The 18350-nt window shown below is 40.7% G+C and overlaps 2 protein-coding genes across 3 annotated transcripts; one reads left to right on the top strand and one right to left on the bottom strand.

The window, feature by feature from the left end:
• Window positions 1–107: 107 nt before the first annotated feature.
• Window positions 108–11546, bottom strand: ikbkg (inhibitor of nuclear factor kappa B kinase regulatory subunit gamma). Of its 2 annotated transcripts, XM_055048413.1 has the most exons (15): window positions 11169–11546; window positions 9268–9406; window positions 8391–8656; window positions 7287–7361; window positions 6758–6943; window positions 6349–6407; window positions 6060–6107; window positions 5514–5616; window positions 4304–4419; window positions 4080–4232; window positions 3912–3984; window positions 3703–3837; window positions 3088–3224; window positions 2413–2489; window positions 108–1876 (listed from the first exon to the last, which is right to left on the bottom strand). In XM_055048413.1, exons 2-15 carry the CDS (start codon window positions 9404–9406, stop codon window positions 1692–1694), a joined length of 1752 nt encoding a protein of 583 aa, XP_054904388.1. In that variant the 5' UTR covers window positions 11169–11546; the 3' UTR covers window positions 108–1691. The 2 variants fall into 2 exon arrangements, with proteins under 2 accessions (XP_054904388.1, XP_054904389.1); XM_055048414.1 differs by lacking the exon at window positions 6060–6107 and having other exon boundaries at window positions 11169–11544.
• A 1855-nt stretch (window positions 11547–13401) lies between these two features.
• tmed4 (transmembrane p24 trafficking protein 4) lies at window positions 13402–16746 on the top strand. The gene is made up of 5 exons (XM_055048425.1): window positions 13402–13588; window positions 14929–15029; window positions 15116–15241; window positions 16122–16268; window positions 16363–16746. Exons 1-5 carry the CDS (start codon window positions 13450–13452, stop codon window positions 16510–16512), a joined length of 663 nt encoding a protein of 220 aa, XP_054904400.1. The 5' UTR covers window positions 13402–13449; the 3' UTR covers window positions 16513–16746.
• The last annotated feature ends 1604 nt before the right edge of the window (window positions 16747–18350 follow it).

Here is an 18350-nt window from a genome sequence, read left to right as displayed (position 1 = left end):
AAGTATTTTTGAATGGAAACGTAAAACACAAGACTTCGGCGACCCCCTTCCAATCATCGTTAATGGTTTCTCCCGAGTGGCTTCTCAAACTGTCACTGATACACGCAGACAATTGAATAAATGATTTATTTCGCGAATCCTTGCAACAAATTACAATTACAAAGAATATCCTCACAATACTCAAAAGTTTAATGTGCTTACATTCATACTGATAAATAGCAGGCGTCAAAAGATAAAAGATAAGACAAGATAAGGGGCACAGCAAGAGTTCTGACGGGTTAAAGGTCAGGTTTAGCATCAGAGATAAAAGCAGCGGCACAGTCAACACAGGCACAGAACAGAGAATGGCTACTTTTCTTTCCAACAAGAGTAAATCCATCTCTACTACATAATAATACATGTTTTGAGTTGATGCAAAAAGCTACTTTTTACAACCAAAACATTTGAATATTCGTTATCCCTTAAAGCTTATCAGGTAAATCCACATGCATTTTCTTCTTTTTAAAAAAATTGTCACATTTTTAGTATTAGGTCCAATGAATACTGTTGGAGGATGATGTCAAAGTATACATATGTACTTCATAACATGTTTACTGTTCATTTGCACAAGAGACAAAATGTTGGAAAAGGGAAAGTTGAATCATGTAAAGAAAAACAACAACAACAAAAAGAAACAGCAAGGGAATGGACAGGGAGGGGTAAAAGGAAACAAAAGGCCAGGTATTGGCAAAAAAAAAGAAACCAAGAGGAAAAGACTGGAAGGTGCCAAAAGAAACGGAATCCAGGAAGCAGGAGAGGAGTACAATAAAATCTTCAAATTTATCATATGACCTTTTATTTGCCTCCACATACTTTTTCCTTATTCTAATATATTAGGGTTTTTACTTCAGGATCCAAAAAAGCCTTAGGTCTTTCTATTTGTCCTTGTATGATAGAAAGTAAATAAGGTGCAATAACCAAATATGTTTCACCCATAGCTGGACACAGAAAGTACAATGGATCCTGAAAGTATTCCCCCCCCACCCTCTTTTTTACAGATATTTGGTAATTTTTCTAAATTTACAGAAACATAAGTTTTCACAGCCATTGTTTGATATTTTGTTGAAGCCCTTTTGACAGCAGTTCTAGCCTCCAGTTGTCTTGAGCATGTCTCTTTAAATGTTGTTTTCGGGTAAATTTTGGGGGTAAAATGTTGACCATGTCCAAATAACAGATATGCGGTGACCCTTAAAATGCTTTGTGTTCTTTCTCAATTTTTTTTTTTTTGCTTTCACAGAATTCACTTCCAAAGGTCTACAGATAATTCCTCTGAGTTTATTGCTTGGTTTCTGCAGCCAAATGAGTTCCATTCCAAATCATGTTCAATCTTATGAACTTAGCACAGGGGAACTCCAATGTCGTTGAAAAAAACTCACCAATAATGAGACACTCAGTTTTGACTGCCATATGAAGGGATGCAAATACTAATGTAACTATTATTTGTAAATTTAAAATAATTATAAAATGTATCTGAAAACATGTTGTCTAGCTATAGAACATACAAAACCTTACCTATGTGGGTTTTAGAGTTGGTCTGCCACATAACATTTTTTAAAAATGAAGGGATGTGAATACTTTCTGGATGACCAGTAAATATACTACGTGTGTGTGTGTTGGCATTGTGGCACATTGAACTGCGCTTGCCCACTGTATTATTGTATACAGTCCATGACGTGTATCTGCAGGGTGTCCATATCTGGAGCCAGGTAGTTGCACTTTGGACAGCATAAATCAGGCAGGTCTGCAGCTGCTGCTGCAGCAGGGTCGATGACCGGTGCCAAAACGTGGTTCCGGTTCGGTGGCACTGTGTTGAAGCCAGCACCAGGAAACCCAACAACTGCAGCAGAGGAGGAGAACATCTTAACACAGCTTATTACAGGTCAAACATTCTTTGACATATGCTTAATGTGCAACACAGAGATTCATTTAAGAATGTCAGAGAAACAATTCTTTCCAAACTCCTTTTTCACACTTATGCAGATCTGGAAATGCTAGAATAAAATTCCAGACTGGACAGGATCCCAACAAACTACAACCTACTGGCACACATCAAGATTTCCAGAGTTAACGTAGAGGCAAAATGTGGCACCAGAATCAGTCCCTCCAGGATGCTGGGGATTTTTTTATATTGTTGCAGCGCTGATTTTGCGGCACATTTTTCAAAAAACTTGCAATTTAAGACGAACATTTTAAAAAATTATTATTTTTTTGCCATAAAATTGTTTTACAAAAAAGTTGAAATTTCTGCATGTAACCTTACCCAAAAAAGTTTAGTAACACTGTTTCAAATGTTGTTGCACTTCAAATAGTCCAAAAAGTTTAAACCTATCCACAAAATATTATTTGTGTATGTGTGTGTTGGATGTATTGTACCTTGCTGAGGGGGAATGTGAGAGGGCCGTGCAGGAAAATCATCCATGTGTTTCAGCTTCATTTGCTCCAAACGTGCACTGAAACAGAAGTCACTCGTTAGACCCTTAAATAAATAATAAGATTTTTTATTTTTGCTGCACACTGAAAAACATCTTTTTGGACAACAATGAGGAACTCTCATTTTACTCTGAATATGTGGCACATATGTAGGTAACTACAAATATGGAGGCGTTTGTTGATCCTCACGTAAAGAAGGGTCAGAATCCATAGAACTTCATAGAACTTCATATTACAAGTGAAGATGAAAAACAAATGATGCTGTCCATCATGAACTGGAGGTCATAATTGACGACCTTGATTCTGAGCTATAGAAGTAGAGATTATTTCATCTTGGATTGCGTTTATTGTCGAAGCTGGGTTCTGTGCAGACCCAGACTGAGGTGATTTTCCACAGGTGAGGTGAGGTTTCAGCCTCAGAAGGGACAGAAAACCTCGCTTGTTTGACAACATCTGCACTTAGGTTGAAGCAGCTGAAGGAGCATTTGAGAAGCAGCTAAACTGTGAGTTTTGCCCACCACAGATTTCCACTCGCCTTTAACACACACACATGAGAAGCATGTCCAAATATACAGCACACATTAATATTAACATGGAGCCTGATGAATGTGTGGTTACCGTGCTGTGAGCTCGTGCTTCAACCGCTCGATCTCAGCCAGAGCCTGAGTGAACTGTTCCTGCAGCTCCTCCTTCTTCTGGTTCAGCTTCTCTCTCGCTTCTCGTTCTGCCAGGAAATCTGCCTTGTAGATCTCAGCCTGGCACAAACGCAAACAGGCAACAAGGTCATGCGTTTATACTTTACAAAACAAAAAATGTTTTTTTATAGTTTTAAGATGGTAAATGTGTAATCATAACTTTTTTTAAACTGAACATCTTTTTTTGAAAAGAAATTCAACTTTTGAACTTCAATCTTTTCATTTAAAGAAACTCCACTTTCTTGTCAATTCCTGTTGCTTGATGATTTTTTTTGAGAAAAGATGGCCTCTGAAAATCATCTCTGTCTACATCTTTTCTGACAATCCTACAGCTGTTGTTGTGGTTTGTTACAAATGTTGAATCATTTATTTACCAATACAAATATTTGCATAAAACAAATCCAATGTTATGTTTCCTCGAGTAGAGCAACTGACCAACTGTTGAAATGTTGGAAGTGTAGCAGAGAGTGATTAAAATCAGCAGATATTGCCAGAAATCCACAGACTACGAAGACGTAAGCAGCAGTTTGGACTTTACCTGTGCTGTGAGAACAGGGACGGTTTCCAGCGAGCCTTTCTGCTGCTCCACTTCCTCCTTGAGTTTATCGATCAAGTCCTGCTTGATGGCCAGCGCCCGCTCCGCCTCCTCCAGCTTACTGCTGAGGTCTCCTCCCTGCAGCAATATGCAGAGCCCGACGTTAGAACAGCAAAACTAGTGAGGGTACAGGCGTCTGAGTGTGTTTTTACCTCACTCTTCAGTTTGGAATCATAGTCTCTGAACAGACATGTGTAGGCGTGCTGCAACTGTGACAGCTTTTTCCTGATAAGCGCAGAACAAAAGGGATTTAAAAACACACTTTGTCTTCCTAAACGTTTGAAGTATTTTGATCAAGTGGAACGGTGTGCTGAACCCACTTCTCCTCTGTGACCACGTGCCTCTCCGACTTCAGCGCGTTCTCCAGGCTCTGCACCTGCAGCAGCAGCTTGTCATTGGCCACATGATGCTGCTTCCTCTGCTGCTCCAGCTCCCGCTCCACCGCCTGCAGGGCCTTTACCTTGCTGACCAGCCTAAACGCAGAAACAACAAACGTGACAAACGGACCGGACACGACCGCTCCGGTTTCGACGAGACGACTCACTTCTCCTCCAGCATTTTGCGCTCATCGTCGCTCTTCTGCAGGAGGATCTGCCTCTCGTTCAGCTCGCCTAACAGCGACGTCGCCTGGGCTTTCAGAGCCTCACAGTCCTTGGCCAACTGGTGGAATACAAACAGAAGAAAATAAGCTTCAAATATGCCCTCCCAGATAAAGGAAGGCAATAAGGAATTGAGTGATTTGGATGTAATTTGGTAAACAAACATGTAGTTGTGGAAATAATTTGACTAAGAAGTGATTAGAGGGTTTCTGCAGGTTTTGCCAACTCAAATGTGACTTTTTAAGACCAGTATGGATGAATTGTAAGACCTGCATCACGACAGAAAAGTAAATTGCAAATAAATTGTGTGGGTTGACAACAGAAGTGAGTCGCTAGCTCAAGCTAGCTCAAGCTAGCTCAAGCAGTTATTGGCAGCTAATGACCGGTAGCTGCAACCACTTTGAGTCAAATAACACACTAAAGATATTTGGACATGACTCAGTTTTGCGTAACAGTAAAGTCCCATGACAAAAAAGAAAACTATGTAGAATAAACCAGTTTAAATAGTCTTGCTAAAACAAAATTTAAGACATGTGGCACAGACCAGGAACTGATGAATAACAGGCAGAGGAGATGCCCTGAAGATTTGTTAATTTATGTTATTTATTTTGCTGTTTCTGCATTGACTTTTTTTCATCTGACTGTTTTGTTCTAAATGCTGATCAGAAGGCGACAAGGGATGACTTTCAGACCTTTGCGAAGATAAGATTCCCAAGTAAGTATTGGCTGATCTCCCAAAATGTAAGAAATTTGGGGCCGATTTATCGGTGAACCCCTAGTCATTAGTGAAGAAACAGTGTTCGAAACAGTTGCTGCTGCCTCCAAAAAGTCATGTAAACACTGACTCAAGGTCACTGGACACAGAGGATGCCTCAAACAGCATTGGTAGTGATCATTTTGAAGTGGTCATGTTGTGGGTCGACATGAACCTAGGAGACTTCAGTGTCTCCAGGAAAGGAGGGACACTTTTTACAACAGAGCAGAATAAAGAGACGGGTGGAGTTGCTCTTCCATCCCCAGCAGTTCCAGAGATTTGCATACATATAACATGGGTATTGTAAGTTCGCCAACTGCTGTAGATGGCAGTCTATAGATTAAATGAACTAATCTAAATCTAAGGTAATACTAAAACATTAGCAAAGTCTTCTAGCAGACCTGGGCACAATCCTTGTCCTTTTGTTTGAGCAAAGCTTCAGTTCTGTCCCGTTGAGCGGAGCTCTTCTGCAGATAATCCAGTTTCTCCTCCAGCTCCCGATACCTACAGCAGAAATGCACTGACGTTAGAATTATGGTAAGTACATCATTATAGGCACAACTTTTGATATAAAGCAGTCATTCTGGAGCAATGAAGTTACAAACTTGAGTAAAGTTGCTGATTAGTTATTCCACTAACACTCATTTTCCTGAAATCGATGCATTGTTTGTTGCGAAAATAATTCCAAATAAAATATCTTTGTATTAAAAGATGCAGAAAATAATCAAGAAGTAAATTATTGGAGTTTTTTTACCATGGCAAAATTCTTTTGTGGTGTGTTGGAATGGCATTAAAAAAACCCAAGTGGATGAATAATACAGTGCAACACATCTGATCTACTTGTGAAACCCACAGGAAACAAAATGAGTTCAGATTTTGGAGTCAGACAGGCAAGCAGTGACACATGCAGAGAGGGAACAAAAAGCCACACAGAGCTGTAGGCTCACCTGCCCTGTGTGGCCTGAAGCTGCTCTGTGAGTTTAGCCAGACTAGAGCTGGCAAAAGGAACCAAACAAGGCCAAAGAAGATAAGGAAGAGGAAGAGGTTTTGTTAAGCAGGAGGAAGGACAGAACTTTAATTAGAAGAGTAGAATAAGCTGCAGTTATAACAGGGTACAATGCGAGTTCATTTAGTAGAACCAAGTTAAGGTTTTGGCTTAAAGTTAGTTTAGCACTGTTAGCTTAGATAATCTTCTACCTGTGTGTGCGTGTGTGTGTGTGTGTGACTGAGTTTTACCAGTCAGAGGTGTGCTGAGCCTCAGAGCGAAGCTGAACAGCTTCCTCATTGCTGCTCATCTGCAAAATATTAACACAATCCTTCAGGCCACAAAACATAATAAAAAACAAAACAATTTCCTAAAAAGATTACGAAAGGCTGAACTAGCTGGGAATGTTTTTCAAAAGCATTGTTTGTGGTGCTATGATGTTACTGCCATACAATTGCCTAAAAAATACTGAACAGTTTATTCTAAATCATAATTTTCATCGTTAATCACAACAACATCTCAACATATCATAACATTCTAAGTCCATATCACCCACTTAGAAAAATTATTTTATTTTCTATGGTTCTAGATTGCATCTGAAATTCATACATACAACTTCATGTCTACAGGACAGGAAGTGAAGTTAGCATTGCGTGCTACCTGTGTATGGAACAGTTTAGCCCGCAGGTGTTCAATGCATCGATGCTGTCGCTCCAACACTTCTTTCCCCTCGTCCCGTTCCCTCTTTAACTCTTCATTTTTCCTTCTCATCTCTCTCATCTCTTCCTCTGTTTTTTCTTTGTGGCTCTTGAGCAGCTGCAGGAACTCATTTGCACCCTCTGCAGGCTGGAGAAACAAAGCCATGCGATTGTTATAGAAGCAGGTGACTTTGGTAATGTTTCAGAAAAAAAAAAAAGTGAATTTGCCAGAACTGGAATTGGCATATCAGTCTTTGATTGTGATCTGTGATTGATCACAAAACTGCAATCAGTGTACCCCTCGCTGGCAGATTAGTGTTACTTCAGGATCTGATGCCAAAAAAGTAGGGCAAGTATTTGAAGACAAATGTTGCAGAATTATTATAACTGATTTTTGGGGTTTTATTTAATGGTTTTCTCTTAAAACAATATGAACATTTTTAACTTGAGACACATGAGGTGAAATGGAACAAACTAAAGAAACACTCTACCAGGCTGCGAAGTGGTGTGGTTTGTGTGTGCTGCTCCGTTTCTTCAACTCTTTTCCTCTCCCATTGGTCTAAAGTCTGAAAGACAAAACATAAAAACACCACGTTGTTCAAAAAACTAGAATTCTGTTTCTTCAGACTAATAATTCTATGGCACATGTGTCGAAAATTTTACATTGAGTTTAGGGATGCACCGATTCACTTTTTTCATACCAATATCGATATCAGAGGTTCAGTATCAGCCAATAGCAGTGCTGAACATTTTCTTTTCTTTCTTTTAAGTATGGATGTAACTGCGCTGAATTACACATGTATTTGATAACTTTGCACCAATACAGCACACCTCCATACTGAAGTGAAGTAAAATAAACAGATCTCTTGTGTCTATTGGTTTGCTGTAACTGATATTTATCGGAGCAATCAATAAATTGCATGATAAATTAAAATAAGCTCATGATTAATATCTTTTGAAGGGCAATTTTGTTTGTATATCGGACATTGTCAGGTGTTATAAGGACACAAACTTGTTTTAACTGCACATGACACCATGATCTCGAATATAAATGACACATTTAGAGAGTTATCGTCCAAACTACAGTGGCTGGTTTTCAGATCTCTAAGGACAAGTGAGAGACGTCAGTAAGTAGAAAATCAGTGTAAAGATTTGACTGTTTGAACAACCTTCCAACAGAGATAAAAGTGACAATTGCCGTCACTTTTGCAATTGGATCTTCACAATCGCAGTCTGGATTGTGAAGATCCAGACTGCGATGATTTAGTTAGGCTAAAGAACATAAGCAGTGAGCAACAAAGTGACCCATCTTTCGTCATAAAACTCGACAAGTTGGCAACACAGCTGATAAAACAATATCCAGTCACCAAGGGAAGCATAAGAGCCATCTATAAATGCTTTTCCAGACACCATAGATGAAAATTAATCAAAATTTCACATATTTAAATAATGCAGTTTTTTTTTTATTTAGAAAACAAATTGAGAAGAAGCTTCCTCTTAATGTTACAAGACGACCACAGTCTAGTTATGTGTGACAGCCTCTCTGAACAGTGGGAGGAGAAAGGTGGAGCGACGCAAGTCTGCAGCACACCCACCTTTGGTTCATCCAGCGGGCCGTTCCGGGCAGGAAGCCCCGGTGACGCCTCCATTTGGGCTGAGCTGTAGCTGTGGTTGGACGACGAGCCTGGTCCGTTCACCATGCTCTGCAAAGAGTGGTTCTCCTGCGCCAGCCTCTCCACCAGCGCCCGGGCCTCCTGGAAACGACAGCTGAGGAATTCGCGTTCCTCCCTGGTCCGCCGCTGCCATCCCTCCATCTCTTCGCAGCGCTGACGCAGGGCCTGGTTGCTCCTCCGCAGAGCCTCTAGAGGACAGACAGGTGCCAGCTTTCAGTCGACGTCTTTTTCCAGCACAAACAATTACAAAAGCCAACTTTGACTCTACTACTAGTAATAATCAGAAGAGTTTGATATGGAACCGTAATAAGCTCCTCTTTTATTGTTAGCTGTGTCTTGCATTTAACAAATCACAAACTTTTCTAACTTTCTCACAGCCAGAGACTTAAAGTGGAGCAGCAAAACCGAAGGAGCTGGATTAGCAGAGCTTGTGAAGCAGAGCAGAGCTTGATGTTGCTGTGAAACATCATCTTTGCTCGTGTGGAAATTGAGCTGTTAGCATGTCATGAGGCTGTTATACAGCACCAGTCTTCTGTCAGAGGCTGCTTTAGATTTGTTGCAACACAAACTGCTACCATCGACTGTTCTTCGTCAGCTGTTCCTTTACATTACACTATAAAAAAATGCACAAACATCCCAAAAAAAAACTGTTGCTGCATAAACTACAGGAATGGATGGGAACAATAGAATAAGATGAAGCAGACATGACGAATCATGGGAATATTTTGGATCCAGAAAACTGCTTTTTGAGTCTTTTTCTTTTTTTTACACTTTGTTTTTAGTGTTTGTAAGTCAATACCTCGGAGCTGCTGGTTGTCGCCCAACAGTCTGGTCACCACTTCATTGCCAGCGAGCTCTGGTGGGACCCTGAGCGTCCCTCCGCTGTCATCTCCAGACATGTCCCACTGCATGGGGCCGTCCGGCTGTGGCTGCACCATCTAAACAGAGGCAGAGTCAAAAGAGAGGCCGATAATTAAAAAACATAATAATTAATTACTCATTTGCACTCAAATTAATTGAGGTATTTACCCTGCTTTTACTCAGTTGCCCTCATATAAAATATATTCTGACCCTTCAGAGTCAGAGTCAGTTTTTTACAAAAAGCACCCCTGGGATACGAGTCACTGAATCATAACTTGGATCGATTCCAAGAGTCACTTGTAAACAGGCGGAGAAGCTGCTCCAATCAGAAGAGACGCTGCTGCATACCTGGCTTAAATGAAGGAGTGATTAACAGGTTTCTGTAGCAATTGGAGGCAAACTAAGGAGATTATGCAATCACCTACTCAGCTGAGGTAGGGAAAAATCTATAACATGCAAGGCAAGAGCCGAGGAAAAGGGTGGGCGATATGGACTTAGAATTTTATTGCAGTATTTTGTGGTGCTGTTGTAGTAAAGATTATGATTAAAAAAATATGTATATTACTCATTTTATAGGAAACTGTTTGGCTGCGACTGCAAGACACTGCATTTAATAATCACGTTTTTGGAATTACTGATATTTATTGATGCTCTTATGAAACAAACGGCAGAGAAAACAGCAAAAGTTACATTTCTGATCAAACATGCAATTGAATTTTTTATTTTTTTAAATTCACCACCAATGACTGAAATTTATCGCGACAACAATAAATCAAAATTCTTATCACGATGAGAAATTGATCGCGGTGGGAATTTATCGTCAATATGATAAATTGACGATAACACTGCTGTAGATCAGAGGATGCGAGTTGGAACATCCCAGTGTACATGTACTTGGAACATCCCAGTGTACATGTACTTGAGAATCCGCAGCAACAATGGAAGATCTGTGTTCACAGAACATTTAATCTGACTCATTTTTTTTTAATTTACCATACATAGGCAACAACAAAAACAAAAAAAGCAAAGCCGGGTAGAAACCTGGTTGCAGCAAAGATGGCTTGAATACGAGCTCATGCCACACTTTTCAGATTTGCATGTGAAAGATTTCAAGCCCATGCACCATTTCTGATCCACTGTACAGTTTTGTTTTGGCCGATCACATAAAACGAACTGAAGACTGAAGAAATCCCAGCGTATGAATATTTCTGGTTTTATACGAATCGACTTTTGCTCCCAGTAGGGTCTTAAATATTGTGAAGGATCAAGATGAATTGTAACAGGAAACAGATTAAAATGAAAACGATTAATACAGCCTTTGAGGGAATACATACACTTTCTCACTCAACTATTCAGTTCATCATTCACAGGTTTCTGAGGCTGAGCACGTTTTCTGCAGATGAAGGGGGCAGATGAGTCTGACTTTCACTTTCATTTTTAAATCTGACAGAATCCTCCTTTAGTGGGAGAAAACTATCCAGGGAGCCTCAGTTTCAGATTGTTGGGATCTTTGGAAAAATGCCGAGCCTCTCTTCCGTGTGATCAGTTTGACCTGCTTCCAGGTGAACAGCAGCGGAAAAAAACACAACACATGACCTCATCATTCAAGGTGCCACTGTAGGGCTGAAATCAACTCTAGCGCGACCAAATAACGTGGGGGGATCGCAGAAATAAACCAAACCGTGCATCATAAAAACGCACCAAAGCGGACACGGTAACGCTCAGGGACATAAACAAAACGTTTGACAGTTATATTAGGCTAACGTTAAACGTTAACGTCAAACGGAGAAGACTTTTACACACAACCAGGCGCATTTATAGTCACAAACCACATCTTACCTTTTCTTCTCTTTTAGTTTTGATGCCAGGAAGGAAACAGCGAAGCTGTCACTGAGAAACTGCCCTTCACAGTTTATTCGGACTGCTGGCTAATAGCAGACAGCTAAGAGCTAGCTAATTAGCTTGGTAAGCTAATGTAGCAAACAGTCGGCAGGGCAAATTAAGAAGTTCTTTTAAGCTAATTTAAACGCCGGCTTAAATCAACGAGCTGAGTGTCTCCAGAGAGGCATTTTCGTCTTGTTCTGTAACTTGTTCCGAGTGCGCCGAGGGTTGACTGAAGAAATCTGCCGATTCGGAGTGTTGTTAGCCGAGAACGTGTGGGTATTTTACCCTGCGCGTTGACTGTCGAGTACAAGCAGCTCTGAGTCATCGAGGATGTTTATGGATCCAAATACACTGAGGTCACACGACACCCACAGAGCACTCTGAGAGTTTCCAGAGAGGCGGTAGAAGCCAGGTATTAGTAAATATAACGAGCATTCGTGTCAAAAAATGATATGTATATACATACACATCAGACCACAGATCAAATGTCTGACAGGTGTTTGGTCTGCATCAGACCAAACAAGCTGACACCGTGTGCCTTCAGCACACTGGAAAAAAAAAACTGTACTATAATTTGTAGGTTTTTAGGAGTATATTGGCTAATTAGCCATTAGAAGTGAAAGCCTAAAAAACGGAGTGAGGAAAATGAAAATGAAGTGGTTATGAGTCTCATGCAGCTGAAACTGAAATGCCAAACTTTGGTTTAAGAAACAGTTGAAGTCGAATCTGTCTGGTTGTTCTGAAAACCAGACTGTAGATCTTCTGAAATGAAATTCTTGTGATGTGAAAGCAGCAAAGAAAATGTGCATTCCTCTTCCTGCTGAATTTGTTTCACTTTAGAGGCACGACTTTATTTGTTTTTTGCAACAATCTAGAACTTGAATCTGGAAATGATGTTACTGCCACCGTCACCATAGCAGTAACATTTGCAGGTTGGTGCTTGTGGTTTGTGGTATTTGTTCTTGAAGGTGGAATTTCCAAGTCGCCTCATTGAAGTCAAATGTCTCCGTTTGAGCTTGGAAAGTTAAAGGCTCCTTGTCAGCGTTGACTCCTAAAGTCAGAAAGGCTGCTGAATGTTGTGCAGGAAGTAACTGGTTCATAACTCAGTTATGAGGCAGCTTTGCAGACCTCTGAAGGTTTGTGGCACATCGAATGAGTCACACAGACGTCTTGTGAATTAAAAAAAACTCTTGTGAACATGCTGCTGCAAAATGCCAACATGTATATTTTAAAGTGCAAACGACAAAGACGTGGACTGGAGTCATGAGACTTGGAATCAAATTAGACATGCGTCATAAATGACTTTGTATTCAACTTGTGAATGTCATGAAAGACTTTGGACTTGTATTGAACCTTTACTCAAATAACTCATGACTTCACTTTGACATAATGGATTTTGAAATCAAGGATGGCGAGGAATTTCCAACTTTCCTATTAATTTTCTGCGTCCTGTTGAGACATTTCAGGCTTAGACAGAGTCTGGTTGCCTACATGTAGCAGGGTAGCTTTGCTCCACAAAGAGTACATCTGGTCACCTAATTGCATAATTGACTTTATGAAATCATTGCTCCTTGGATCAAAACAGACAGGTCACGTTAATAAGATATGGACCTGCGTTTTGTATGACCTTTGACCTTTTGGATTATTCGTACGGGTGAAACTTTTTGTTTTCAAACTTGTAACTCAAATATGTAAATACAAAAAAAAAAATGTAACTCATATGTTTAGTAAATTGCCATTTATTCATCGAATGAACTACAAAACTCTGGAGTGTATCACCTTTGAATCTCCTTGAAACACTGGATTGCAAGTGATTCTGCTGGGTTTATTTTTAGACTTTCATGCTACTTATATTGTTGATGGATTGAATTTCTGAGATTATGGTTGAAGTGTCTGTTTTTTTCTGGCAAATCAAATGTTTTCAAACTTTTTTCCATTGTTGCTGCTGCCTGTCTTGGTCAAGATGCTCTTGTGAAATAGACCTTTTGATCGCTAAATGAAAAATCGTTTCAAATATTTTTTTAGGTGAAAACAAACCGAAAATATATATTATTATTATTATTTTTTCAGTGGTCAAAATCGTCTTCTATAAAAAACGGGGGCTTTTGCATTGTTAGACGACAACGTTGTGCCTGTCAGTCCAAACCCAGGGCACACAGTTCTCCAGCTCGCAGGAAATCCCCTTCCTTGTTCCGCAGGGGAAGCTGCTGATGTACGCTAAAGTGAAGGAGGTGACATGATGCGCTCCGTCCCAGCCGCCGCTGTCGCTATCCTGCTAGCCTGGATTTACCCCAGCTGTGGGCTGTACTTCCACATTGGAGAGACAGAGAAAAAATGCTTCATTGAGGAAATTCCCGACGAGACCATGGTCATCGGTAAGCTAGCAGCTGAGCCGGAGCTCCAGCTAGCAGGCGGCGCTAGCAGGCGGCGCTGCTCGTTGTAACGAAGATGCGGCATCAGACGGAGCCCGGCTGGGCTGATTACAGCGATCCTGATGAAACGATGACACTTCCACTGTCCGTGAAATGCGCATCTGTCTCTGATGTAGTAGCTAGCTGCGCCACACACACAAGTTTCACTCAATATACAGTTGAAACCAGAAGTTTACATACACCGAATAAGAAGAAGCACCCACTCTTTTCCTCTCACAAAATAAGTTTTGCTCTGATTTAACTTCAGACAGGGAGAAAAGAAACGTGAGGTCTTTTTTTTTTTTTTGCCTGTCTACGTAAACTGTTCAACACTTTGCTCGTTGTTCAGAATCTGATTCAATGTGTCCTCATTCAGAGAAGGAGATGAAATCTGCTGAAGGCCAGTTGTTGGGGTTTCACTTTAGCGTGACCTGAAGGAAGCAGCAGAAAGGCACTGTCCCTCCATCACTGTCAGGATGGTTATTAATCCAGTCATCCAGAGCAGAGCTGCACTGCTGCGACTGGTGACACTTTAACCACACAGAGAGCAGAATCCATACCCAGAGGTGAGAGGTCAGAGGAACTGGGTTTGAAGCAGTCAGTCATCCATCTCAGCAGACATACACTTTTCTATTTGATCAGCAGCACATATAATAAGAAGGCTTTCAGTGGTTTCGAGCTGCACCTACTTTCAATTTAAAGAGGATCTGTTGAAGGCGCTGAAGATTGAGGCGATGGCACGGAGGCCTTCCAATCGGAAATAAATGACATGTATGCAGCATGTCTCTCAGAGTGCAGTCACAAAGTGTTTCTCAGTAAAACGGAATAAAAAGCAGCGAAAAAAAGACGCCGCTGTGGCTCACCTGAAGTTAAAGTTGTCACAAATATTTTCACTTGAAAATCAGACTTGATTTTCAATCTACAGAGCAAAATAAAATAAAATGCTTGCAGATACGTTTTGCATCCCTTCAGCATTGAAAATAAATGGAAAGCTGTTTCAGAGTTTATCCCAACTCATCTTCAAATTTTTTTTTTTAAAGTCTACTATTTAATGATAGAAAATATTTTCAAAATAACTTCAAATACTAGAAATACAACCATGAACTTAAATTGATATTTTTTGTGGAAAATATTGAAAATACTTTCAGAGCAATGCTTAGTGTGTTTTATGCCTGAAGTTTAGAACTTAGTCAGTAACGGGAATCATTCAAATTTATTGGTTTAAATCAGAAATATACCATGTCCAAGGAACAAATTCATGCTACTGTCCCTTTAAGAGCTGTGGGATGTTCTGTATCTGGCAGGAAAATACCGGACCCAGCTTTGGGACAAGCAGACCGGTTCCTTCCTCCCCTCCACTCCTGGCCTCGGGATGCACGTCGAGATCAAGGATCCAGACACGAAGGTGAGCTCAGAGCGGCGGTGTCACCGCGACACTCAGCGCGTCACTCGCCACGGCAACCTAAAGCTCCTGGTCTCGCTGTGTTCCAGATCATCCTGTCCCGTCAGTACGGCTCCGAGGGCCGCTTCACGTTCACCTCCCACACTCCTGGAGAGCATCAGATCTGCCTGCACTCCAACTCCACCAAGATGGCTCTGTTCGCTGGAGGGAAGCTGGTAGGAACGTCGCCTCCAACGGTTTATTGATTGATTGATATTTAATTAAAGAAACGGCTTCCATGTGGATGTTTTGTCTACTTTTAAATTTTTTTTTAGCTTAAAGCTGTTAACCTTCTTGCTATGTTTCGTTCGCGACTTGCAAAAGCATTCACACCCCTGGACATTTTTCACTTTGCAGCCTTAAACGTTGATGTATTTTACAAGCATCTTGTGCACAAAGTCGTGCATAAATGCAACCTGGAAGAACAATAATAATCTTCAGTGTTTTTCTGAATAAAATCCAGAAGTTGAACCAGTAAGTCAGTACTTTTTAGAAGTCTTTTGGAGGATGGATGTTTTTTATTGCTCAGCTTTTTGGTTTTTTAAAACTGCTTACGCTCAGACCCATTTAATGCAGAACACCTGTGATACAAATTTCCAGTAGGCCGTTCTATCGGGCAAATATGCTTTGGTAAACCGTTCTGTTGTAGCTCTGGGTTTACGTTCAGAGGAAACCTGGAGGTTTCCCTTCAGAACCAGGTTGCATTTAGCTCCTTCCATCAACTCTGATGATGGAAGGACAGATCTGCCCTATCTGAAGAATCCAGCCCCACAGTATGATGCTGCCACTATTATATTTCATGGTGTGTTGAGGGTGAGGTGGCGTGTTTGGTTTTTAGATGTGTGCCAAAAAATTCCCTTTTGGTCTCATCTGACCAGATGTTAAATGGCTCGTTGGCGTCATGGATTCCAGTGGTGGGCACACTTCTGCTAATGTGCTAATATGTTTTGTAGCGCTTTTGCTGACTTTGAAAACATTAAGGCTTTTCAGCTTCCCTTAAATAAATGTATCTGGATAAAGGCTGGAGCGGCAATTTACTTGGCTGTAATGTTGCAGAGAGTCCATTTGGAGATCCAGGTCGGAGAACACACCAACAACTACCCTGAAATCGCAGCGAAAGATAAGCTGACCGAGCTGCAGCTGCGAGTGCGACAGCTGCTGGACCAGGTGGAGCAGATCCAGAAGGAGCAGAGCTACCAGAGGGTCAGTTCAGAAAAACAAAAACAAAAAACACAATTGAGATGTTTACCAGAGCTGCTTAAGCCTTGAGCTCACTGCGCTGGTTTGTGTCTGGCAGTACCGGGAGGAGAGGTTCCGCATGACGAGCGAGAGCACCAACCAGCGCGTCCTCTGGTGGTCCATCGCTCAGACCTTCATCCTCATCGTCACCGGGATCTGGCAGATGAGGCACCTGAAAAGCTTCTTTGAAGCCAAAAAACTGGTTTAGCACGTTCCGGGAGACGAGAGGAACATGGTGGACTAAAAGGAGGAGCAGACCCGGTCGGCTGCCGAATCTGGTACCAGTTGATCCACACACCAGTCCTGGGAAGCTTTCAGGTTTCATTTCTTAATGTTTTAGGTTTTCTGCAGAAACCCCGTATTCCAGCAACATTTCTACTCATGTTTAGGTTTTTATTTTTTTTGGACCACACTGGACATTTTTTTGTTCTTTTTGTAGGTTTTTACACTAAAGGATTTCTGTGAAAGACATAGAATATCAAAACTGTTACATGAAAATAACTTAACAAGTTTGTTTAGCTGCTGTTTCATAACAGCCTTCAGTTGTGTTCAACCTGATTTCCAAAGTGTCCAAATATTATCCTGATACACGAACAGTTGGTTTGCAATTTCAGGACATTTTCATCTGTTGTTAATATTTCTTTGAGATGGGAGACGTCAGAGTTTGACCTGCTGAATTTGGTTTCCTGACATGGAACCTTTCTGAAGCCTGTTTGAGGTAATCAGTCCACCTTAAACATCCTGCTGACATCAGGGGCCATGTGAGCTTTCAGAATACAGAGCTGAGATTGTGGAACCAAAGGGGCGTTGTCTCTAGCGTGTTCATAGAGCTGTGTCCAATGTAAGACGTGTGGAACCTTTTCCATCTGGCTTGGTGTCATGGAGGCTGTCTGAAGGTATTATCCTTATCAGGTCACAGTGGTTATTGCGTGAAAGTTTCTTAACGGTGCAAAAAAATAAATAAATACAAAACAAAAACATGTTGTACATAACCAATTAAAGTCCTACTAGAATATGGTTGCAGCCTGTCATGTAGGTCAAAATGTATTTTGATTTCTTTCAATTTTGGTTGAATTTAAACACCAATCAGTCACAACATTGTGACCAAAAGGTCAAGTAAGCCGTCCATAAACAGCTGTTGGCTGTTGAGGTTTTGATTAGGACCATCTGGAGGTTTCCCAGGTGTTTCATCTTGGAATGTCGGCAAAACGTCCGTCGTGTCTTTGCAGAGGCCATAAAGGCTGCATGTCCATCTCAGACTTTAGGTGCTTTCAAAAGAACTGTCAGATGAAGCCATACTCCAGAACGTGTAGTAACTGATTAAAGGGACAGAATCCTCCAGTGATTGGACTAGACCATACAAGTGTACTTGAATTTTAGAACGTTAGAGCAAGCCCTTCTTTCTCTCTTTTTATAATTTCTTTATCCTGCATTTCACACATGATATGAACATTTATCAGCTTGTTGACACATTCAGAGGCAGGAAGTAACGTAGTGATCTAAGTTTATAACACTTTCTATTTCTTGATTAAAATTAGATAAAAGGAAATGTATAAAGTTATTGTAAACGTTTTAGCCGGTGTGTTTCACTCATTCCACAACACATGAGTTCATGATTGCTGGTTTAGGTGTTGAATGTTTTTTGGTGATTGTGCAGTTTTGCTTTTTCCTTTTACTTAAAGTATTTTGAGTATTTTGCGCTTAAACTGTTCAGTCATCATCAGTGTGTTTTTGTTTCTTTCTATAGACTGAATGTTTGACTCACCAGTCCAGGTTTCTTTGCTGTATTTTCGTCATTCCAGTGGCTGATGCACAGTGGGAATGGGGTCAAAATTTTCTTTCCAGAAAAGGGTAGGGTTATTATTGACATGATTTATGATACATTTCTTACCCTTTTAATACCATTAAAACAAAAACAAACACACCAAATTGCTGCTTCAGTTAAACACCACTATTCTGCGCTGCGTCACCATTATTGTCACATGACCAAACACACACTATGAAATCCCTCCTACCTCTATTTAAAAAAAAAAGAAAAAGATGGTA

Source organism: Poeciliopsis prolifica, unplaced genomic scaffold, assembly GCF_027474105.1.
Source record: "Poeciliopsis prolifica strain line A6 unplaced genomic scaffold, Auburn_PproV2 SCAFFOLD027, whole genome shotgun sequence".
Lineage (NCBI taxonomy): Eukaryota > Metazoa > Chordata > Actinopteri > Cyprinodontiformes > Poeciliidae > Poeciliopsis > Poeciliopsis prolifica.
The sequence above is the reverse complement of the archived record's forward strand: the minus strand, read 5'-3'. Positions and strand labels throughout refer to the sequence as shown.

What these genes read in the sequence shown, in the direction of transcription:
- ikbkg (XM_055048413.1), bottom strand. Translation starts at nt 9,406, where the DNA reads ATGGTGCAGCCACAGCCGGACGGCCCCATGCAGTGGGACATGTCTGGA. An exon ending in GCCCGCTGGATGAACCAAAG is followed by an intron (nt 7,362 to 8,390) that starts GTGGGTGTGCTG and finishes TTTGTCTTTCAG; the next exon opens with ACTTTAGACCAATGGGAGAG. An exon ending in CTTCAGGCCACACAGGGCAG is followed by an intron (nt 5,617 to 6,059) that starts GTGAGCCTACAG and finishes TTTCTGCTGTAG; the next exon opens with GTATCGGGAGCTGGAGGAGA.
- tmed4 (XM_055048425.1), top strand. Translation starts at nt 13,450, where the DNA reads ATGATGCGCTCCGTCCCAGCCGCCGCTGTCGCTATCCTGCTAGCCTGG. An exon ending in CGACGAGACCATGGTCATCG is followed by an intron (nt 13,589 to 14,928) that starts GTAAGCTAGCAG and finishes TGTATCTGGCAG; the next exon opens with GAAAATACCGGACCCAGCTT. An exon ending in AGGAGCAGAGCTACCAGAGG is followed by an intron (nt 16,269 to 16,362) that starts GTCAGTTCAGAA and finishes TGTGTCTGGCAG; the next exon opens with TACCGGGAGGAGAGGTTCCG.